Source organism: Myzus persicae, unplaced genomic scaffold (genome assembly GCF_001856785.1).
Source record: "Myzus persicae strain clone G006 unplaced genomic scaffold, MPER_G0061.0, whole genome shotgun sequence".
Classification (NCBI taxonomy): domain Eukaryota; kingdom Metazoa; phylum Arthropoda; class Insecta; order Hemiptera; family Aphididae; genus Myzus; species Myzus persicae.
The window spans coordinates 138,016-158,063 of NW_019101147.1; the positions used below are offsets into that span (position 1 = coordinate 138,016).

A 20,048-nucleotide genomic window follows, 5' to 3' on the forward strand; every position below is an offset into this window, starting at 1 on the left:
GTCGACGCGTTGATGACCAGCCTTGCCTATAATAACCATTTACCTGTGCAAATATATCGTACAATATCCGTCCGGTAATGAACAACCGTTGTCGTGATGTTTATCCGTCTATAGGTGCAACTCTACTTAACGCTTGCGCCGAGCGCCGCCTCACTCGGCTTGGCTGGCTCGCGGCTTGTCGCCTGTTCAGTGTCCCGTTGACCATGTGCTCCATCGGTTATGCCAACGAATCGCGAATAAAAATTTATTTTGTAATCGTCAAACTGTTCGCATAGTTTGTCGATCGGATGCGCACGTCGGTGTATGAAATCTCGACGTGATATGTAATTCACTCAATGGTAACACGTCGAATATTGTTATACTATAGGATTTTTCTAGAATATATCATTTGTGTAAGCTCGAGCGTGTGTTTTTTTTCAAAAAACTTTCTTGATAAATTAAACCTACAATTAATTTTATGGCACAGTTTTAAAAAATACCAACTGAAAAATATTTTTCTTTCTTATTCTTATTGTTTATTCTATCGTATTATTGACATTCGTGCAAAATTACTTATTTGTAGTTGTCGTATAGGTTTTAAACGACGCTTTTTTTTTGATCCGACGGTTAAGTGCCATATAATAGTTTAAGATGCTTCACCCATTATTTATAACACGTCTAAAATTTTATTTGCTTAAAATATCGTGACACATGGACAGTTAACACAACTTTTAATTAATTTTTGATTTTAATTGAATTGTTTAACAGCCTCAGTAAGTCAGAAAATAAAATGTTTATCATAATTATTATTATAAATACTCAAAATATTTCAATTATATATTACATTAAATTAATACATTAATTTGTTAGTTTAAATATTTAAATGTAGAATGAAAACATGAATATATTTATAAATATATGTATATTTTTTAATTTAAAATTATGTCTCAACTACCAGGGTTATTGGGGTTTCTGAAGAAACACATTCAATTTTATAATTTCTAAAATACATACAACTACTAAAGTTAATATCTTAAAATGATACATTAAGTTTTACATTATCAAAGTTACATGTGATATATAATCCATGTGTGCTTGTTATATTTTCGTCTCTTTTAGGAGTTCCAGTATTTTTATATTATTATAATATTTTTTCAAACATAACTGCATTTATTATCCGTATCTGTCCATGTGTTTTAGTTTTTAAATACCCTTATAATATTGTGATTAATTTGTTGTAAATTGTGTTCATCTTAAAAAATGTGCATAGTTACCTATTTAAGTATTTACGAATGATTATAATTGTATACAAAAAAAAATGTTTGCTTGCATGATTTTTATCCATTTCATAGTAATATGTATCATAGCTTGGATACCAAATAACACATATTACGCATCAAAAAATTCTGTAGTTTAAAATTGGTTTCTAGAAGAGTAAGTACCTACATTATAGGTACTTATTATAATACTAATGTTTAATCTTATTCAATACGATATGTAGTTTTTATAGTTATATGTTATGCATAACATTTTCCAAATAAATAGTTACAATTGGACTATTATTAATAAAGTATAAAATTATAAATTCTTGGACATTTTTTTCTGCACCGTAAATAGAACTTAGTTATAAGTATAATATTTACTCATTAATAACTCATTAGTGCATTTACATAGTAAATGAATAAATAAATAAATGAAAATCTGATTTTCAAAAGGAATACCTATTCATAAAAAAATTTCATTCTTTTAATTATAATAATACATAATTTATACTCACATAAAATTATGATATAAAATACATATTTTAGAATTTATAGTAAGAGTGTTTTTTTTTTTTGCATTTTAGGAATTAAATTACAGTTGATAAGTAAATCAAATTTCTATTTTTTTTTTTTTTGAAGCTAATGGTGTTAATTTTTGAAATAAATTGATAATGCTCCATTGAAAAAACAGATATACAATTTCTACAGAAATTAAAAATTTGGCTGGTATTATTTGTGATGTAAAATGACATGGTACTAAGTATTGAGTAAGTTTTAACAACATTTTGAATTTTATCCTTTCAACTTTATTCTTAAATAGTGTACATATTTTGTTTTATCTTTAATTTTAATTCATGCAGGTGTTTAACTCAATATATTTTTATTTAATCTGATAAAGTTGTAAATAGGAACTCCCAAAACATTTTTTTTTATTTTAAACATTTTTATAATATTATTTTTATTTTCATTTGTTCTAGTTTCCAACGATGAAGATTTGAAAATATACAAAATTTTTTCATTACAACCAAAAGAGGATTTTACTAAATAAAACTATACAAATACATTTCTTATTTTTTATTATTATTCGAATGTGAAATGTAAAATCAGAATGATTCTTTTTAAGTGTTCGTTTATTAATGTATATGACTACCACAAATGTCGGATTTATTAAGTGATCAACAGTGAATTAAATAAAATAATTTTCTACTCAAAAAGTATCATTATGAAGATACTTCTTAAGTTTGGAATTCTCCTAATTTCTGTTGTACCGTGTATCTTGATGTTGATTCAAAACCCAACTAAAATTCAAGGTTAGTAAAAATATTTTATTATTTTGTTTTTTTTTTTAAATTTATTTTAGAATGCAATGTTATCAATATTTATTATACTATAAATTTAAGTAACCTTTGCTAACTCGATCAAAATGATAGGTATTCTATACAAAAATCGAATTATTTTTTAAATTTTCTTAAGTATAATCAACAGAACACACATTATTGACAAAAACAGCATGACTGTTATGTCTAAATGGTGAAGTATTAAACTTGTTAAAACTATTTTTCTGTGAAAACTAATAATTGCAAGGTGGATGATAATACAAAATGAATCAGCTTCCATCACATTTTTTTCGTTTTTGGTTACGAAAAAAACTTGGAACATAATATGAAGAAAAATATATATTTGGTGAACGCTGAACGCTAACCAGCATTGTTGACTCAATAATGTTTACTTTTTAAATTATTATTGGTGCATAATTCAGGAGAAATAACGTCTTTAAATATTTACATGGGCACTGTCCACGAGTCCATATAGTATCTAAGACAATTTTGATAAACTTTGTTGAATATATAAACCGAAAATTTGAATTCAAATTAAATTTATGAAAAATATCGGTGTAATGTGTGCATACGGAATTATTTTAAATATTGTTGTATTACCAGACAAAGCTAATATTTCTTAGTAAACACTAATATTAAATTAAAATCATAGAAGAAATATTACGTGTGACAACATTCCATATAGGTACGTTAGTACTATCATTATTACTAACATAACTCTAGTTTTCATAATTGGAAATTGGATCCATCTTCTTTGCTGTTTAGAAGTATATACAAACTGGTAATTATGTATCATACCTAGTATTAAATGTAAGCATATCATGTGTTTATATAATAATACCTATATAGTATATATAGTTTTAAATTATCCACAACTCGAGTTTTTTTTTTGTAAACAAAAAATTATTGCGAATTTTGTGAAAGATGTTGGTTTATTATTTAAAATAATAGTATAGAATGGGACATTGAGAAATCGTTCGTCACTATTCATGAAATAACAGCTAATGTAATTCAGAACATAATATACGTTATAAGACAACGGAAAGTTAGGTTTTGAGATAAAGTTAAGATGTTCGATAGGTAATAAATTATACTATTTAGTAATTTCCCTATTCCTAGTAATACTTAGGGTTTGTAGTAAATGATGCCAGTGATTTGGTTTTGCGGTAAAACTATTACACCGCCTTATGTTCTCCACCAAAACGCATATTATATCAACTCGCAAAAATAAAACTATAAAGATAATTTATATCTTGAAAATCTAAAGTACATAGTACAGTGTTCTATTCAGAATAATATAAATAAATATTAAATATTTATCATTTAATAAGATTGGTCCAAAAGTATGTCTCAGAATATCAAAATATAACCATTGTAATATATATTTTAACGCACAGTTAGAAAAAAAAGTTAAGGCTCAATGGTTATTATTACATTCAATAACAAGAACCAAATGGGTGTTTGTAATGATTTTAAACTTTTTTATGTTGGAGGGGAATAATTGTTGATTATTTTGTCTTAGTTATAATAATTTAATATAATTACAATTTAATTTTAATCTTACTATAATCTTGAGAAGTTACTGGCGTCAAATTGGTTATACTGGATGTACATTATTAAAGTTTTTATAAATGTTAACAAGACAAGTTTTATCAGCTTAGTATAAAATAATTAGCTAACATCATTAATTATCGTGAGATTCAATTTCAAATTACAATACTGCTGCCAAAGTGTGCAAAAAGTCAAATTCATATTTTAATAATTGTTTAGTACATTTTTTTCCTTGTCAATTAAGTAATTGCGTAAAAATTAAATTATAATACAATTATTTAATCATGTCAAGCACCATACAATTTATCTATCAAAACTTTTATTCAGAAAAACGTATGAATAATAGTTTTTTTGGTATCCATTCGTTTTCTATTTTATTAGAGACAACTATTCAATTATTTAAATACTATTATTTTGAAGTAAATACATTTTTTCAAATACGAATCTTTATTTTTTTAAGTATTGAGGTGCATGTATTTCGTTATTTATTTAGGTAAAATAAACAAATATGACTTTATGTAAGCTTTTTATCGGTAGCAAATTTAGAATACTATTCTATACTTTGTATTAATTTTCGAGAAAAGGTGTTGGATAATACAACTTGTTCAAATTATTTGTAAATTATGTGATAGTCATAATCGATATTCAATTTAATGCAACTACACAGTTGGCCCAATGAAACGTGAACTATATTCGATATTCCATTAAACATGTATTTATGAATGAACAAGATAAATAAAAGCACGTAACACACTTTTATAGATTTATAATTTATATATAAGCCTCTTATACTTGTTCCTTATTGACTAAATAATCATAAAAAATATACAATGAAATCTGCTTATTCTGTTCCATGACAACACGTTTAACGTTATGAACTTATTCGATTTTGCATTTTATCCTGATATTATGGCCACGTTGTTAGTGTTTTAGTATATAATTATTAATTTATTATAATAGTATAATAAGTATGGGGTGAAAATATTCTTTTAATACATAAAAAAAGAAATTGATGTTATTTTTATAAAAGCACACAAAGTTATTTGGTTTATTTAATTAACATTTCATTTGTACCTACAGGGTTATTAAATTTTGAATTTTTAACATAATTAATTTCATAATTAATTCAAGAAAGTTCAAAACTCAATGAATACATAATAGAAAATATTAATTTAATTTTATATGTATATATGATATTGGACATTTAAAACATTGGCCAAATCAATATTTTATGTAATTAGGTAACGAAAATAATGATATTTATTATTTTTCTAGGTAAAATAGGCCATTAGAATGTAGTAAGTTATTAAAGTATTTGCGATACTGCCTATATATCCCATTAGTCTACATAGTACAGACATATTTTGCCATAATCAAATTTTAAATAATTGAGTTAGAAAATAGAAAAATGTAATTACCAAATTCTGACAAACTCTGAACATTAACGTACATTTACTACATTATATTCTCAACCGTCATACAAAAAATTCAAAAATGTTTAGTAAACAAATTTGAACGAATTCGAAGTTACATTTTTTTTTAAATCGTTACTAAATCATATTGTTTTTTGATATTAGAAGCTAAATTTTGGTAAATAATACATTCAGACATACAAGTAAACACACTTATTCGTTGATACTTGTTGGATTAACGATAAATTTATATTTGACTTTTTATTCTGGTGTTCATTAAATTGTATTTATTTTACACACTGAAATTATTTTTAATTATTGATACAACAAATTGATATTAAACATTGTAAACAGAATGGGGGCCATGCACTGAACTGCTGTAATAGCTCATTAATTGTAGGCGTATCATGAAGCGCTATGTTACTTACCATCTACCATCCATAATTAAATCATAATATTCGACACCGATCATCTATAATAATAATTTATTTATAAAAAAAAAACTAAATGAAAATGAACAAATATGAGAAAAATTTCCAATAAGCAGTGTTTTTTTTATTGTTATTTATTAATTAGTGATAACATTTTGAGTAATGTTAATAATAGTGTGGGTACTATTTTGTAGAACTCTAATTTTTTATTGTGATGTAAATTATTAATATGGTCGTAGGTATAATATGTTTTACATACTCACCTAATTGTTTTTAAATTTGGAACTAACTCTTATAAGACATTTATTCGGCATCATTGTGATATTTTTAAAACTAACCAAATGTTTTCTTAATTTGAAAATTTTAATCTCTAAGCGAAAATATTTTTCTAAATTAAACTTTTTATATTTATTACTAAGAAAATAGTTAATTATTCACAATATGTTTATTTAGATTTAAAAGCCCAAAAATATTCATTGAAACGTATCTTATTAATTCAGGGTTTAATTATACATTTACAGGATAGTTTGGCATTAATAAAATCAATACAATTAACCGTCTTGATCCCCCAATCAAAATTATTGTAAGGTAGACTCTGATTTAAATAATATAATTTTATTTCTGAAAGTTTAGTTTTAAAAATTGTTCGTGTAGGTATTTGCATTTTGTATACAGTGTTGTGGTTGTATATGTTTTATTGTAAATTGGACATAGTCCGCATGAAATAAATAAATAAATATAAATACCTCTTTGAAAAATGTTATTAAGTATTATCATGTTTGCGTACCTAATGATTCAATATTGAAGAGTATGAATTTATATAATTTATTTTAAAAAAATATCCAAATATTGTCCCATTAGATATTTGCAGGTATTCCAATTGAAATATATAAATTGGAACTTGTTCATGATATAATGATTATTGTATCACAATATTTTTCTATAACATCAGTATTGGAGATAAGAGAAGAGTGCAAACTGATAACAATTGATTATTTAAAAATGTTTAATTGATAATAATTGAAAACAAAACTGTTTAATAATATAACTCTTATTGAGAACACATGTGACTATCACTACATAAAATATAGAAACAGTATACAAAACTACGAAAATAATGACTAGGATTTGATATGTTAACGGTTTAACAATAATATTGTTATTATTATTATTAGTACTTACTGATTAACTAGGGTTTAAATATATTTGTATAATGTTGACAATAACGCATTGGCCACGAATACAATATAAATAGATTACTATTAAGTGTTCATAAGTAGAAAATAAATTTCCAATGGTACTTTACCATTGTATTTAAAATGGAATGTTACCGAGCTGTAATCATGAATATAGTAATTTTGCTAATGCGATGATTAATTATTGCTTCCAAGCTTAACTTTGTGTCTAGATAAGCGAAGCGAGACCACCCGCGGTCTTTGTATCCTGTCCGGAATTATATTTTTTTATTAGAATTCGTGGTTGAAAGACTTATATTAGGTAAGTATATACTCATATTGTAGTCCATCAATTGATAAGAAAATACGATGTTTCATACGCTACTGAGTTCGATGTATAACCGAAGCATCATTATAAATAAAACATAATAAATATATAATATATAATTATAATATTAAGTTGATCAATAATTCATCACTTTATCGAACAAAAATAATGTTCATAACTTTTTATATTATAGAATCTTATTTGAATTTGAATAATACGCACACAACTGCATTGTAGTTTGGTTAAATTTGATTGATTAAATCTCAGTATTTATTTTCTCCGGTTACTCATTCTAAAAATATTTTTATTTCTAAAGAATATAGTTGTTTTTTAGCAACACAATTGTTCCTACCTTATTTTTTTGTTATATTAACTCGAAGTATTGTTATGGATATTATTATGTTAGATCGAAATTCAATAATAAATTATTGTATACGGTAACACAATTCTCGGTAAATGAGATGGGTGAACCACATAATCGTGTGTTTCCAATTATAGTTTACAATATAATATATTTTAGATTATTATTACTTATTAGTAAGCATAATCTAAATAAACATGGTGCACACCTTTTAAGTCAATACAATCACACTGTAGAGTAGCGTGGACAGGTTTATAGTATAAGTTAAAAATTAGTCTAAATATTTTAAACATTTCATTGCGTCTCTGTGCTTAATCAAATAACAATACAACTCTGTATGGCAAAAAGTGTCAAGTGCTTAAAACATTTATTTTGATACTCATAATCATATAGCCATATATTTATAATAAGCTAATAAACAGTTAATAATATTATGTTCAATATTTATTTCATATTTTAATTGGATTATCTTAACATTGGTCTATCCTGTATATTAAATGTATAATTTTTATGGATAAACTTTATTTTAAAAATTCAGTTGATGACAATTTGAAATGTCTTACCAGAAAACTAAACGTTTTTTTTTTGTATAACTTCAACCTTGTCGAAATGGGTCACATAAAGTCTAAAGTTCATATTACTATAGGTTAATATGTAAATTAGAAGAGTAATATATTTTATCACTTTTTTTCGAGTCTTTTTGGAAAATCGTTGAAATTTATATTTAGTGATTATTTCTTCTTAATTAATAACTGTCGGTTATAATTTTTTACATGTTTTGAAATATGTAATTTATATACAATGTCATCTGGTTATCATATATAGTAGTTATTGTGTTTGGCTCTTTTCATTACAATTAAAAATGAAAAATATGAATTCCAAAAATATATTATTTACAATATTATGTTTCATATTATTATATTTATGAAGGTACAAAAAATTATAATCACGTACATTGGCGCAAGGCTTTTAAATTCAACGAAGCAGTATATTATGCAATTCACTGAATAAATCAAATTATATAATCCACATAATATTTTACAGTTTCAGTTTTGCTATTAAACCTCACTAATGGTAAACTGTTCACATCGTACATTTAAAAATGACATCATATGGCCATTATCACATTAATGTGTAGCGGACCGATTTCAAATTAAAAACATAAACATCTTTGAATAATAGTGATACTTATTTCATTTAAACAGTATTCTTCACATAACAAAATAATGCAGACTATATTATAATATTTTATGTCGTACGGTCAGTATTCAATGTGTCAGTAAATTTGCAATAATTCCGTAATTTATTACAATGATTGATAAACGACTTAAAATGGAGACATCACAACTATCACAAATAAGTAGTGTGTCGACATTATGAAGACACATATAGATCAGTATAATGTTAAATCGATGCACTATTTATAGGCATGATAGAAACACACAAGACACTTATTACATCTTGGACCTCAGTATACGAGTGTACATGAATTTCAAAAGAAGACCATCTTGTGTGAAGTGTTGTCCCAGGTACGGCAATAGTTATATGCTTAAGCATTATGTTTTCATTTATTTATCATTATTTGATATTAAAAAAATCAATAAATATTAATTTATTGTTTTAAATTATAGCAGATGCTATCAGATTAGTGTGGCAATTTTCACCTAGATTCATACCATAAGACAATATTATCATTTATTATTTTACTAACAAATGTACCTATGCATGTGTAATTTAAAAAAGAAACTCAACAACAGTCGATAGCACTTTCAAAAATCGCGTTATTTATTTTTCTGATTCTTCAACTATCGCCTGAAATTATAAAACTAATTTAATTTGTAAAACATTTTATAAAAAAGTCTAATTTATGGTACACATACACTCACAGCCAGATTAAGAATCAGATCCACCCTGGAGCAATATATATTTGGTACGTCATCTTATCGAGGAGCCATTAAAATAATATATAAGTCGCAATATCAATAAATAATTGACGTCGGTGGCCAATGAAATCGATACCTATATTGATTTGTAGACATTAACACAAAAGTCGTTTATTTTGTAGTATTATTTTGTAAACTGTATAATTTGTGCCTACCGTAATTAATCATACTGCTACAATCACGGCGAAATAATATCACATAATATTTTATAATTGCTACTTTTGTGAGTCAATAATAATAATACATTTTTTCAGTGCTATTAAGTTTTATTTTAAAAATAAGAATGTACCTTTATTATTGTCTAGGTGTTTGTTCCTTTAAAATAAAAATTTGTAATTTTTTATAACTAAACCTATATTACTCGATTAAACATAGAGATACAAATATTTACAAGATATTAAATATTTGAACTTTGTACATCAAAAGAAAATGTATGTCATCCTATGAATTTTCCACTCTAGAGCAAAAAAGGTCCCATTGCACCTATGTTAATCCATCTCAACACTCAGTGTAAAATATAAAAAACTGTATGTCTTTTTAAGCAAAACATATCTCTCAACACTTTGATTAATACTTTTGAAATTTGAATAAATACCGTAAAAGGTGATATTTTTGTACACGATGACTTAAATAAAATTCTAATTATTTTACAAACATAAATTGATTTAAGTTTTTATTTTTTATTTTTTTGTTCCCAATGAACAGTCGATTCTATAAACCAGTGTCGGTCACATTAAACGGAACTCACTTTCTTTCTATAAACAGATATATTATATTATAATATTACGAGTATATGCAAACAATTTATATTTGTGGTATGTTTTTAATGAAAAATGATGTGCATAAGAATAATATTCTAATATAATTGTATTATCATACTTCATAACAACGGGTTGAAATGTTGGATTGAAACAAAAAAAAAAATGTTTGAATTTCAGAACAAAAGTCTTTCATTTGTAGATTAAAGTTTTTTCCATTAACATTGACCACTACAATTTTTCATTCTTTAAAATCCTCGCTGCTGGGGCGGCTCTATGCTGCCGAGGATGGCGGAAAAGGATTTGGAAGGAAAGCGTAGGTTGTTTCTTTTATCTTTGGTGTGTCAACGCGGAAATCACTTTTTCAATTATTTAGTTGTGACAGTTTTACGAGATAGAAATAATTACACGGTCTGAAAGCCATTCTGGGGAAGCGCGCCGGGTGACAATAATTAATCATCCGCGCGATGGCCTTCCCCCGAGATACCTGGTCGAATAAAAAGTCACGTGGCTTTCCGTTAACTTTGCTCCATTGTCAACCGAAAGCAAAAACAACAACAGCTGCAGCCTTTCTTCTTTTATGCGCGAAACAACGATGTATGCATGATCACTCCCGCACACACCGTGCGGTGTGTCAACCGCACACGTCTGGCTATATGATATAATATAGTAAGTTGTAGATATATATACATATAGGTTAGGTCCTTGTTTAATGCATACAATTTATATCGTATTATTCATATTATTACTGTACAGTATATGTATATATATATATTTATTTATGTACGTGTGTACGACGATATATTACGCAGGTATGATATACGTCGTCATTTCTTTCCCCAACGGTCGACATCGACATTTTTTGACTAAATATTATTATGTTTGTCGTTCGCAGCTGCATTCGGATGATGATTGTTTTTTTCTGCCCATTGGAGTTATGTTATTATATTCCTATTTCAAATTCTCAACGGTGGCCAGGAGTCGTCTGTATTGGTCTTACGTATCCATTAGGGATTTCATTTTTTATTCTTATCTGAAGAAAAATCAAGTTTCGATTGGAAAAATCTTTTCCTTCTATTTTACACGGATACCTAGCTAATACCTATGATCTACAACTATCGATCGGGATTGTACACGAGCGATATCGTAATCTTTTTATTTATTTTTACATTTTCCAGATTTCTCAGATAATTTTTGAAAAAATAGTTTTGAATGAAGTTCATTTTAATAAATTGCATTTCTTCTTTTGTAATTTTCTGAATGATACATTACGATCCTGAAATATTAAACTGTGTATTTATTTTTAGAATTCTGAATATAATATGCAGGAGCATTTTTTACCGACTGTATAGGACTCTCCATCTTAATAAAAATACATGAACTGTTAGAGCGTACGCAATATCAGTTATTCATGTAAACATTATGAACAAATATGTTTAATTATAAAGTGTAATTACAAGTACCTAATAAATACTAATAGTATGTCTATAAAATTAAGTACGTAAATAATTAACTACCTAACAAATAATTATTAAGATATAATTCTATTACGGTCTGTCAATTGTGTTGATATTATCAAACCATAAGCTTTATTTACTCAAGTAACGGATTAGCACGTATTAAAATTTGTTAAACAAATTGATTAGCATTTATTTCTCTTTTTTCAATTCAACTAGGTATTTTTCCAATGCTACTAAATTATTTTATTAATATTTGACGCAAAACATGTACAATGTCAGTTTACGCGAAATCATATATTTACTACTTAGCAGTTTCTCGTAACACGATTAACTCGTCCAATAGTGATTAAGTACTGTTATTCAATCAACATAATTTATTTACTAGACAGCTTATTACTACCACAAATTAATAATCTATAATGCTCATATTGAGATACTATACGTGGTATATACCATAATAACTACATAATGCGAAGTGTAGACGGCCTTGTAGATCGGGAAATTATGAGCATGAGATTTCCGAGAGAAACATCGGGCATATTAAAGTTTAATTCTGAAGTTCCTGCTCAGTGAACGACTGTTCTACTGAGTTGGTTTTATTGCTGAAGTAAAAGTCACATAGAAGGGTGGCATACATATTTTATTTTAAGTTATTGTAATGATATTAGCCGCAAGACCGACTCATCGCATTACTTACCCGTTAGGCACATTTTTTATGAACACCTTTATATTTTTCGTAGGGTGTAAAAATAAAACATTTAACTGTAATTGAAATAAAATCGCAAACAGACTTCATAAATTTAAAACATATAAAAGCTCAAACAATATCTCCAAATATCGAAAAATAAAATGAATTCATGACAATAATATTACTTAAATTATTCGGAAACCAGAAAGTCGATCATGCAAATTTTGGAAAAGTATCAAGTTTCTGTGTTATATATATTATTATTTATTAGTTATGATTTACGAAATATTGGATATAATGAATATTAAAATTTTCAAGTTGGTATATTTCTCACAAATAAATAATTTGAATTCAGTTTAAATTAATAATTATTTGCGATGCAAAAACAAATAGCAAATTAGTGTAATGTTCTAAAACTATATGTTTCAACAATAATTGATTTTTCATTTATTTTTTATTAATTATCCCTCGGCACATAGGAGGTTGGGCAAGAGCCTATTGTTAGGAGCTGTGGTAGAGTTGGATCGGTTGTTGGAAACTCGTGTATGTGTGGCAAGATTTTTGGAACTGAGAACCTCGGTGGTCACCCATCCGGGAACTATATTGCCAGTGAATGGTTACGTACTCTCAATCACGTTGCATGAATAATTGAAACAACCTCGCTACGCTTAGCCATCCTACACTTAAATGTTTTACCTTATAAACTTCTTTTGTATATAAATGAAAATTAATGATAGCTAAATATATTATGATATGATATTAAATGCTTTATTTTTATGTATAATGTGTATAAACAATTTGTATACGTTTTTATATTAATAGGTACAAACACAAAGAAATTTAACAAATGACACAATATAAGTTACTTAATAAAACAATATCGAACGTACTAAAAACGAACAAACAAATAAATTCACTTTTTCCCCTGATTAATTTAGTATCATGATGTTCGAAACAATAATATACTTAATTACAATATGAAATACTCGTAATAAAATTGTGTGTAAATAATATAATTTAGTTTCAGCGGTTAGAAAAATGGAAGTAGAGTTGAAAAAAATATTTTTGAGGTTTTGACATATTTCATCGTCATGTTATTATTAACTTTTGTTTTATATATTTCAAAAAAGAAAATAATCGGATTATTAGTTAATTGCAAATATGTCCTTGTGGTACTATCCAAAAATCAGATAAGATAATATTAAATACTATGAATGCCAATATTAGAAAATACAGAGCACAGTAGTTTTATTTGAAACCAAGAATTTTACAAAAGTTGTAATAGAGAACAAAAATTCATGGAAATAATAATAAATGCCATTAAAATGCAAAAATATTAATTCAAAGCTATAAAATGCTAAAAAATGCAAAATAAAAATTAGATACTGTTGTAAATCTTTGTAGTCTGAAAAATGTTTTTCATTACGCAGAACTTAGTGAAAAAAGAATACAAATTCATAAACATTAGTTGTGTCATCCCTTTTTTTACACACGGATAGAAAGTGACCAACTAAATTTTATGATTCTACATCGGCTTAAAACTCTCAACAACAAAGTATAAACTGTTATTTTTAATATTTTTTTTAGATTAATATTTAAGTAAAAGTCCAAATTTCATTACAAATGTCGATATGACTTTAGGTTGTGAACTAACTCTAAAAATAACTAAATGTTTGAATTGCATACATAGTAGCAGAAAACGTCAAAACTCAAAAGGTTTTCCAATAGACGATAATCTATAGGCATCTTATGTATTAAACTAATGTCTAATTACAAACATGTGACCGTTATAATTCTGACTTTAACTTATCGCACAAAATCCACAACAAGTAACTAAATATTAACAGAAAAGTATAGTTTTACTTACGGTAGGTTTTCATAACGACAAAATGTAGTAAGGGATTTAAGGACAAATAGAAAATAATAAGTAGGTAGCAAGTTTTAAAAATTCGTGAGGATTATACGATGTCCATCACAAAATATTACAAAAACGTCGGTATGTGCAAGATACGTAAATACGTAGAAGCGAAAACATCCTAATATTATATAAGATTGGATTCATGTTCCACAATCATTTTAAGTACCTAAGAACCTCTTGTGGATACAAAAACACACCTTATATTATTATTGTATTAGAAACATTTCAACCATAAATTACTAAATGATGAAAAATTGTTCTATGTTTGTGGGACCCTAAATAATTGAACACAAGGGTGGCTTTTATACGAAATAAAATTTAGTTACACATCGTAATAATATAATGACTTGGTCTGAGAGAGAATAGGATATGATTGTCATCTGCATATTATTTATTTTAAACAAGGTAGAAAGTAGTAAGTTTAATGGATACGAATTTAAGGAATTGAATTATTATGTCAATTTCACAAGTATTTATGCATGAGTGAGTTTCAATCAACTTACGTTTGTTTGTGTGAAACGAATACCTACTACAGAGTTCTCTAAATCGACTAAATCAATCGAATACAATTAAGTGAATGTTTCTTAATATTTTTATAATTAAAGATCCCTTCAATTTTAAATTTTATACCATGTCATGTAATGCACAAATTTACACGTAGAAGGTTGTGCTTCTTATTTTGTATTGAGTCAGAATCTCGAATATGTTCGAAATAGCCACTGTAGGTTAAAACAATGCTTGAATATTTTATTTTTAACATAAACTCGATTAAAAATGAAAGATGTCAATCAAGATTTTATTTAAATTTATAAAAACCAATATCCACATTATACAATATACATCTTATCATAAAAAACAAATCATGATTTTAATTTCTATCATAAAGTAAGAAACGACAATATTCTATAGACAGAATCTCTTTGAGTCTTTCAATTATATTTTTGCTACAGAAAAACACAAATTTGGTGTGAAATGAATCGTATTAATGTAATCGAATTGTTATAAATTACACTGTTACAAAATATAAAGAGTAAATTGTTTAGTAGGAACATTCAAAACGTCTAAAGAAAAAGGGGAATATTCTTAAAACCATCTGATCGTTCAAAATGAAATGCTATTTTGATACATAATGAAAAAAAACTAAATTACATTCAGATGTTGGTAATTTGGAACAAAAATTAATTCAATCATAATATACAAATGATAATTGTCAGTAAAAAGTTAGTCTTATTTAGTAATAATATGTTTGTACACACATTTACTTGAATTATGATAACATACAACTTACTGATAACTGATAAGTGATAAAACGTAGAAACATTATAATATATTATTCTGTTTGGTTCAGATGGTTAGTTTATGCGCGACAATAATAGCCAAATATTATTACATCAATTATTATTTATAATTTCAAATTTCAAAATAATCGCATGTCAAACCTAAAAATTGTCATTACTTGACTAACACTGGTTATGTTAATGGATATTTTAATAAATTAATTTTAATTTTAATATAACATTTATTATCATTTAAACATTTTCTCAGCAGTTGAAATGGCCATTGGAAGTGATTCACAGAAATATATTTAAACTTACTTACATAATATTAAAATGAACTGTTCAAAAATACAAATAATCCATAATTTAATCGATACAATTTTCGGTTAATGGTTGTTACGAATGTTTGATGTGGTAGCGTCGGGTCGGACGTATTAAGGTCGGAGTTCTGATCGAGCGAAACGAGGAGTCCTCTTTGGCCATTAAGAACCTACGTGATATAATTGTGTAGCAAATTCATGTGTGGCGATAATCACTTAAAACTTTAGGCAAAATCCACGAGGGACGGACCAATGCAGTGCCGTAGCCAGAGGTTGGTCACATGGGCGATCGATAAGGGTGCAGACATGTTTAAGGCATCAAACCAACTAACCAACTCACAATGGCTTCATTTCACATCATTTTCTTATAATTGCACAGTGTTTATTTTTCTAATCGTACTCGTACATTAATTGTAATAAATTAATAAAAAGATTCTGAAAAATTATGGTCATGCCTATCGGTGATACAGAGTGGTAAAAATATCGTGTTCTGTAAATTCGATTTGAAAGTTGGATATTTGATATTTTGTATAATTTCAAGAAGATTTTTGAAATGACAATTTTTGTTGCTATGTGTGTGTATATTTTAAATCAAAGTTAGTAATTATATCTCTGAGCGTAATGATAAGGGAAAGGGTTAATTGTTTTATGGATTTAAAATTTCACTTTTTGCTACCTGATCTGTCTGTTTGTTTCCACTTATTGCATGACCGGAGATCCTAAATATTTCAAATTTTAATAAATTATAAATTTGTTAATTATAATCAGAATTTTTAATATGGAAAATATTATCTAACGGGCTGTAGATACTATTAATATTATTTGTTACACAAAAGGAACCAGGGAACATAATTATGAAATTGAGGATAATGATTTATAATAAGATCAAAGGCCTTGGTGATAAATATAAATTCCAAAGTAATTATTGAACAGAAGTTCGAAGTTTGGTAAAATGTATTTATTAATTATGTTTAATGCCTATGTTGTTTTGTTTATTTTCTCAAAAGATCGTTTTTAAGTATATATGTAACCAATCGTTTATTTTAACTAAACATTGTGGAATGCTTATTGTATTTAATAATTCAAAATTCTTGCATTTTTTGGAAATAATGTGATATATTTATTGAGAAAATGTAAATACTTAACTGTATTTCTTTCGTTCAGAACTAACAGTGTTCCTTCTTAGATTAGGTACATAAATAATTTGGTCATGTAGTAAATATATACATACATGAAGGTCACACAATTATGTTGTGTTTGCTTTTTAGCTTTAATTATACTAAAAGTTGTTTGCTAAGCAAATTAATAGTTTTAAGTGAACTCAATATTTAAATAGTATGGAATTAAGGATTACTCGGGATCAATTTATTGACTATGAAGTTTAAAATGTCTTTCGATGTCCTTAAATCTTCAAGCATATTTTTTTTTTATAATATATTAATAATATATATTAAGTGAATGTCAATTTATAATCCTTTAGTGAACTAACAATTGAATTGTTAAAATGTACTGTTTATTTTAGTTTATTTTAGAATTATTTTATTATTTTATTTTATTTTAATATAAGCTTAAGTAATTATAAAAATATATTTTTTTAACACTTAATTTGAAAGTTTATAGGATAAATAAAATTATTAAGTCATTAAGTGTAGAGTTGTATTAATACTCATGGTTTTTAAATAATACTTGTGAAATTGTCTGTACTGTTTATGAATGAGTTTTATTTATTTATTTATTTATTTTAACTGCCTATGGCATCTTTATTTAAACAAACAAAGGTCTTTATAAATAAAATACAACGTGGGTAATGCAATATGTTTTATCTAAAGAAAAAAAATTCAACTGAGAAACACAAAATATGTTATAGATACATCTAAATAACTTTTTCACTGAACTTATAATTTACATCATATAAAAATATTCTAATATTTTACCTTACTACGTATGTATAATACTAATTACATTTATATTTCAAATATAGACAATTTCTAACCATAAAAAAATGATTTGCAGTTTAATGTTCGTGTATATGAAGTGTCCTAAGACCTAAGCTAAATTCAATAATATTTTTATTACCATTTTAAATAAAAGTTTGAAAAATGATAAATCTGTGACACAGCTGGACATAATCAGGCCAGTTAGCTAAAATATTCAATTGGTATTAATTTTCAATATTTTATACAAAAAAAAAAAAGTATTTAAATACTGAAAAAAATCAAAAAAAGTATTAGTCATTGGAACATGATAGATTTCGACGCACTGTTTTGTAAAAAAAAACCCTAATCCGTTCGTATGAATAAGTAATTTTTTTTTAGATTTGACGTATTGTATAAATGATACATTTTTAGATCGATTAAAATGTTTGAATAGATATAATACCCCACTGCCAGACCCTGCACAGTATATGATGTCACTATAAAATAATATTTCAGTGTTATTAATGTTATGGTCATATTTTGCATTTAAAACAAACAACAATTTACGGTAAAATGAAGCTTACAGTTTTGGTTCTGCATAATTGGTTGATAACAATATAACGGGAATTTGAGACAATCAAAATATGAACACTGAGAAAATGAAATCAATTGCCATGATAAATGGGTTTTAATGACAGATGTTGTTTTATTCACACGTACTAGTTAGCTGACGGAAGTAAAAGTAAAAATGATTTTAATTGAAACTAAAATATTTAATTTAAAAATAAGAATTAGTTATTTTCATGTTATTGTATAAAATAAAGGCAACGTACCTAGTACACACGAATTATTTTGAGGTATGATTATCATATCGCTAACAATTTTATATGAGCTCGACATTTTTGTTTCGAACTTTAAATTGAATAATTCAATTTTTTACTAAAACGATATATTTTAGTTTAGGGAATAGTGAAAACTTTGAACACAACTTTTGGTGGTGTGAAATGTAAATATTCTTAATTTAATCTTTAACAGATGTATCCATTAAAGGCATGTTTATTGTACAATAATTCTTGGCATTTACGATTTTTTAAATATGAATACAGTTGTAGTGTTTTCTGTTCAAAACTTTAAATGAAACATTTTGTTTTCTTTTACAGCTGATAAAGTAATAGAAATAACATATTTTTTGACACCTATCAGTGGACATTTTGTTTATAATAATTATTATATAGTTAATAATACATGATGTGAAATAGAGTGCTAGAATAGCTGTAATTTTTTCATGATTTATTATGGAACATAATATTATATACTGTAGAAATCGTTAATAATGATACCAGTTTTAGTGACAAACACTGTTTAATGACCTAAAATTGAACGTCCCTATGTTGCTTAATATGTCAATTTATATAGGTTAATATGACGTTCTTTTAATGACCGTACGGTAAATGACGTTTTTATCTTTAATGGCTATACGAAAAACGCAGGTCACTCGTACATTGAATAAAATAATTAAATGTAGTTAATCGTGATAGAGTCTGATAGGCAAATTGTCCGGCAAAAGTTGAACGAATCAGCTGAATCCTCGGTGAGCACAACACAATACTGATCGTTTGACTCTTTGGATTCAAAGATTATTAGATCAAGCCATAAGATTGTATTCTTGACTTTTGGCAATCAGTGAAAAACCAGTCAGCCTGATGTACAATGATGGTCCTATACTGATGTAGCACGAGATTGGCTTTACAATACCAAAACTACGTGAAGGATACACAGATGACCAGATTTTTAATGCAGCGACGAGGTTAGAACCATTTTTTTAGCTTTAATTTCACATACGATGGGTGCACACGAAATGCCTCCAGTGAATTTTTTTTTTAAAAAGGTTACCCAAATTGCCTCCTGATTACAAAAATGTAATTTAAGTGA

General features: G+C 26.3%; 1 protein-coding gene across 2 annotated transcripts in view; it reads left to right on the forward strand.

Moving 5' to 3' along the window:
* Positions 1–202: 202 nt before the first annotated feature.
* Positions 203–20,048, forward strand: part of LOC111027938 (alkaline phosphatase-like) — a 248,615-nt gene continuing 228,769 nt past the window's right edge. The window contains exons 1-2 of one of the 2 annotated variants that reach the window (XM_022306441.1): positions 203–338; positions 2,219–2,551. In XM_022306441.1, coding sequence (XP_022162133.1) covers positions 2,464–2,551 — 88 coding nt within the window. In that variant the 5' untranslated portion in view covers positions 203–338; positions 2,219–2,463. Of the gene's footprint in view, positions 339–1,875; positions 2,009–2,218; positions 2,552–20,048 lie in introns of those variants that run through there. The other variant, XM_022306442.1, reaches the window with a different exon arrangement.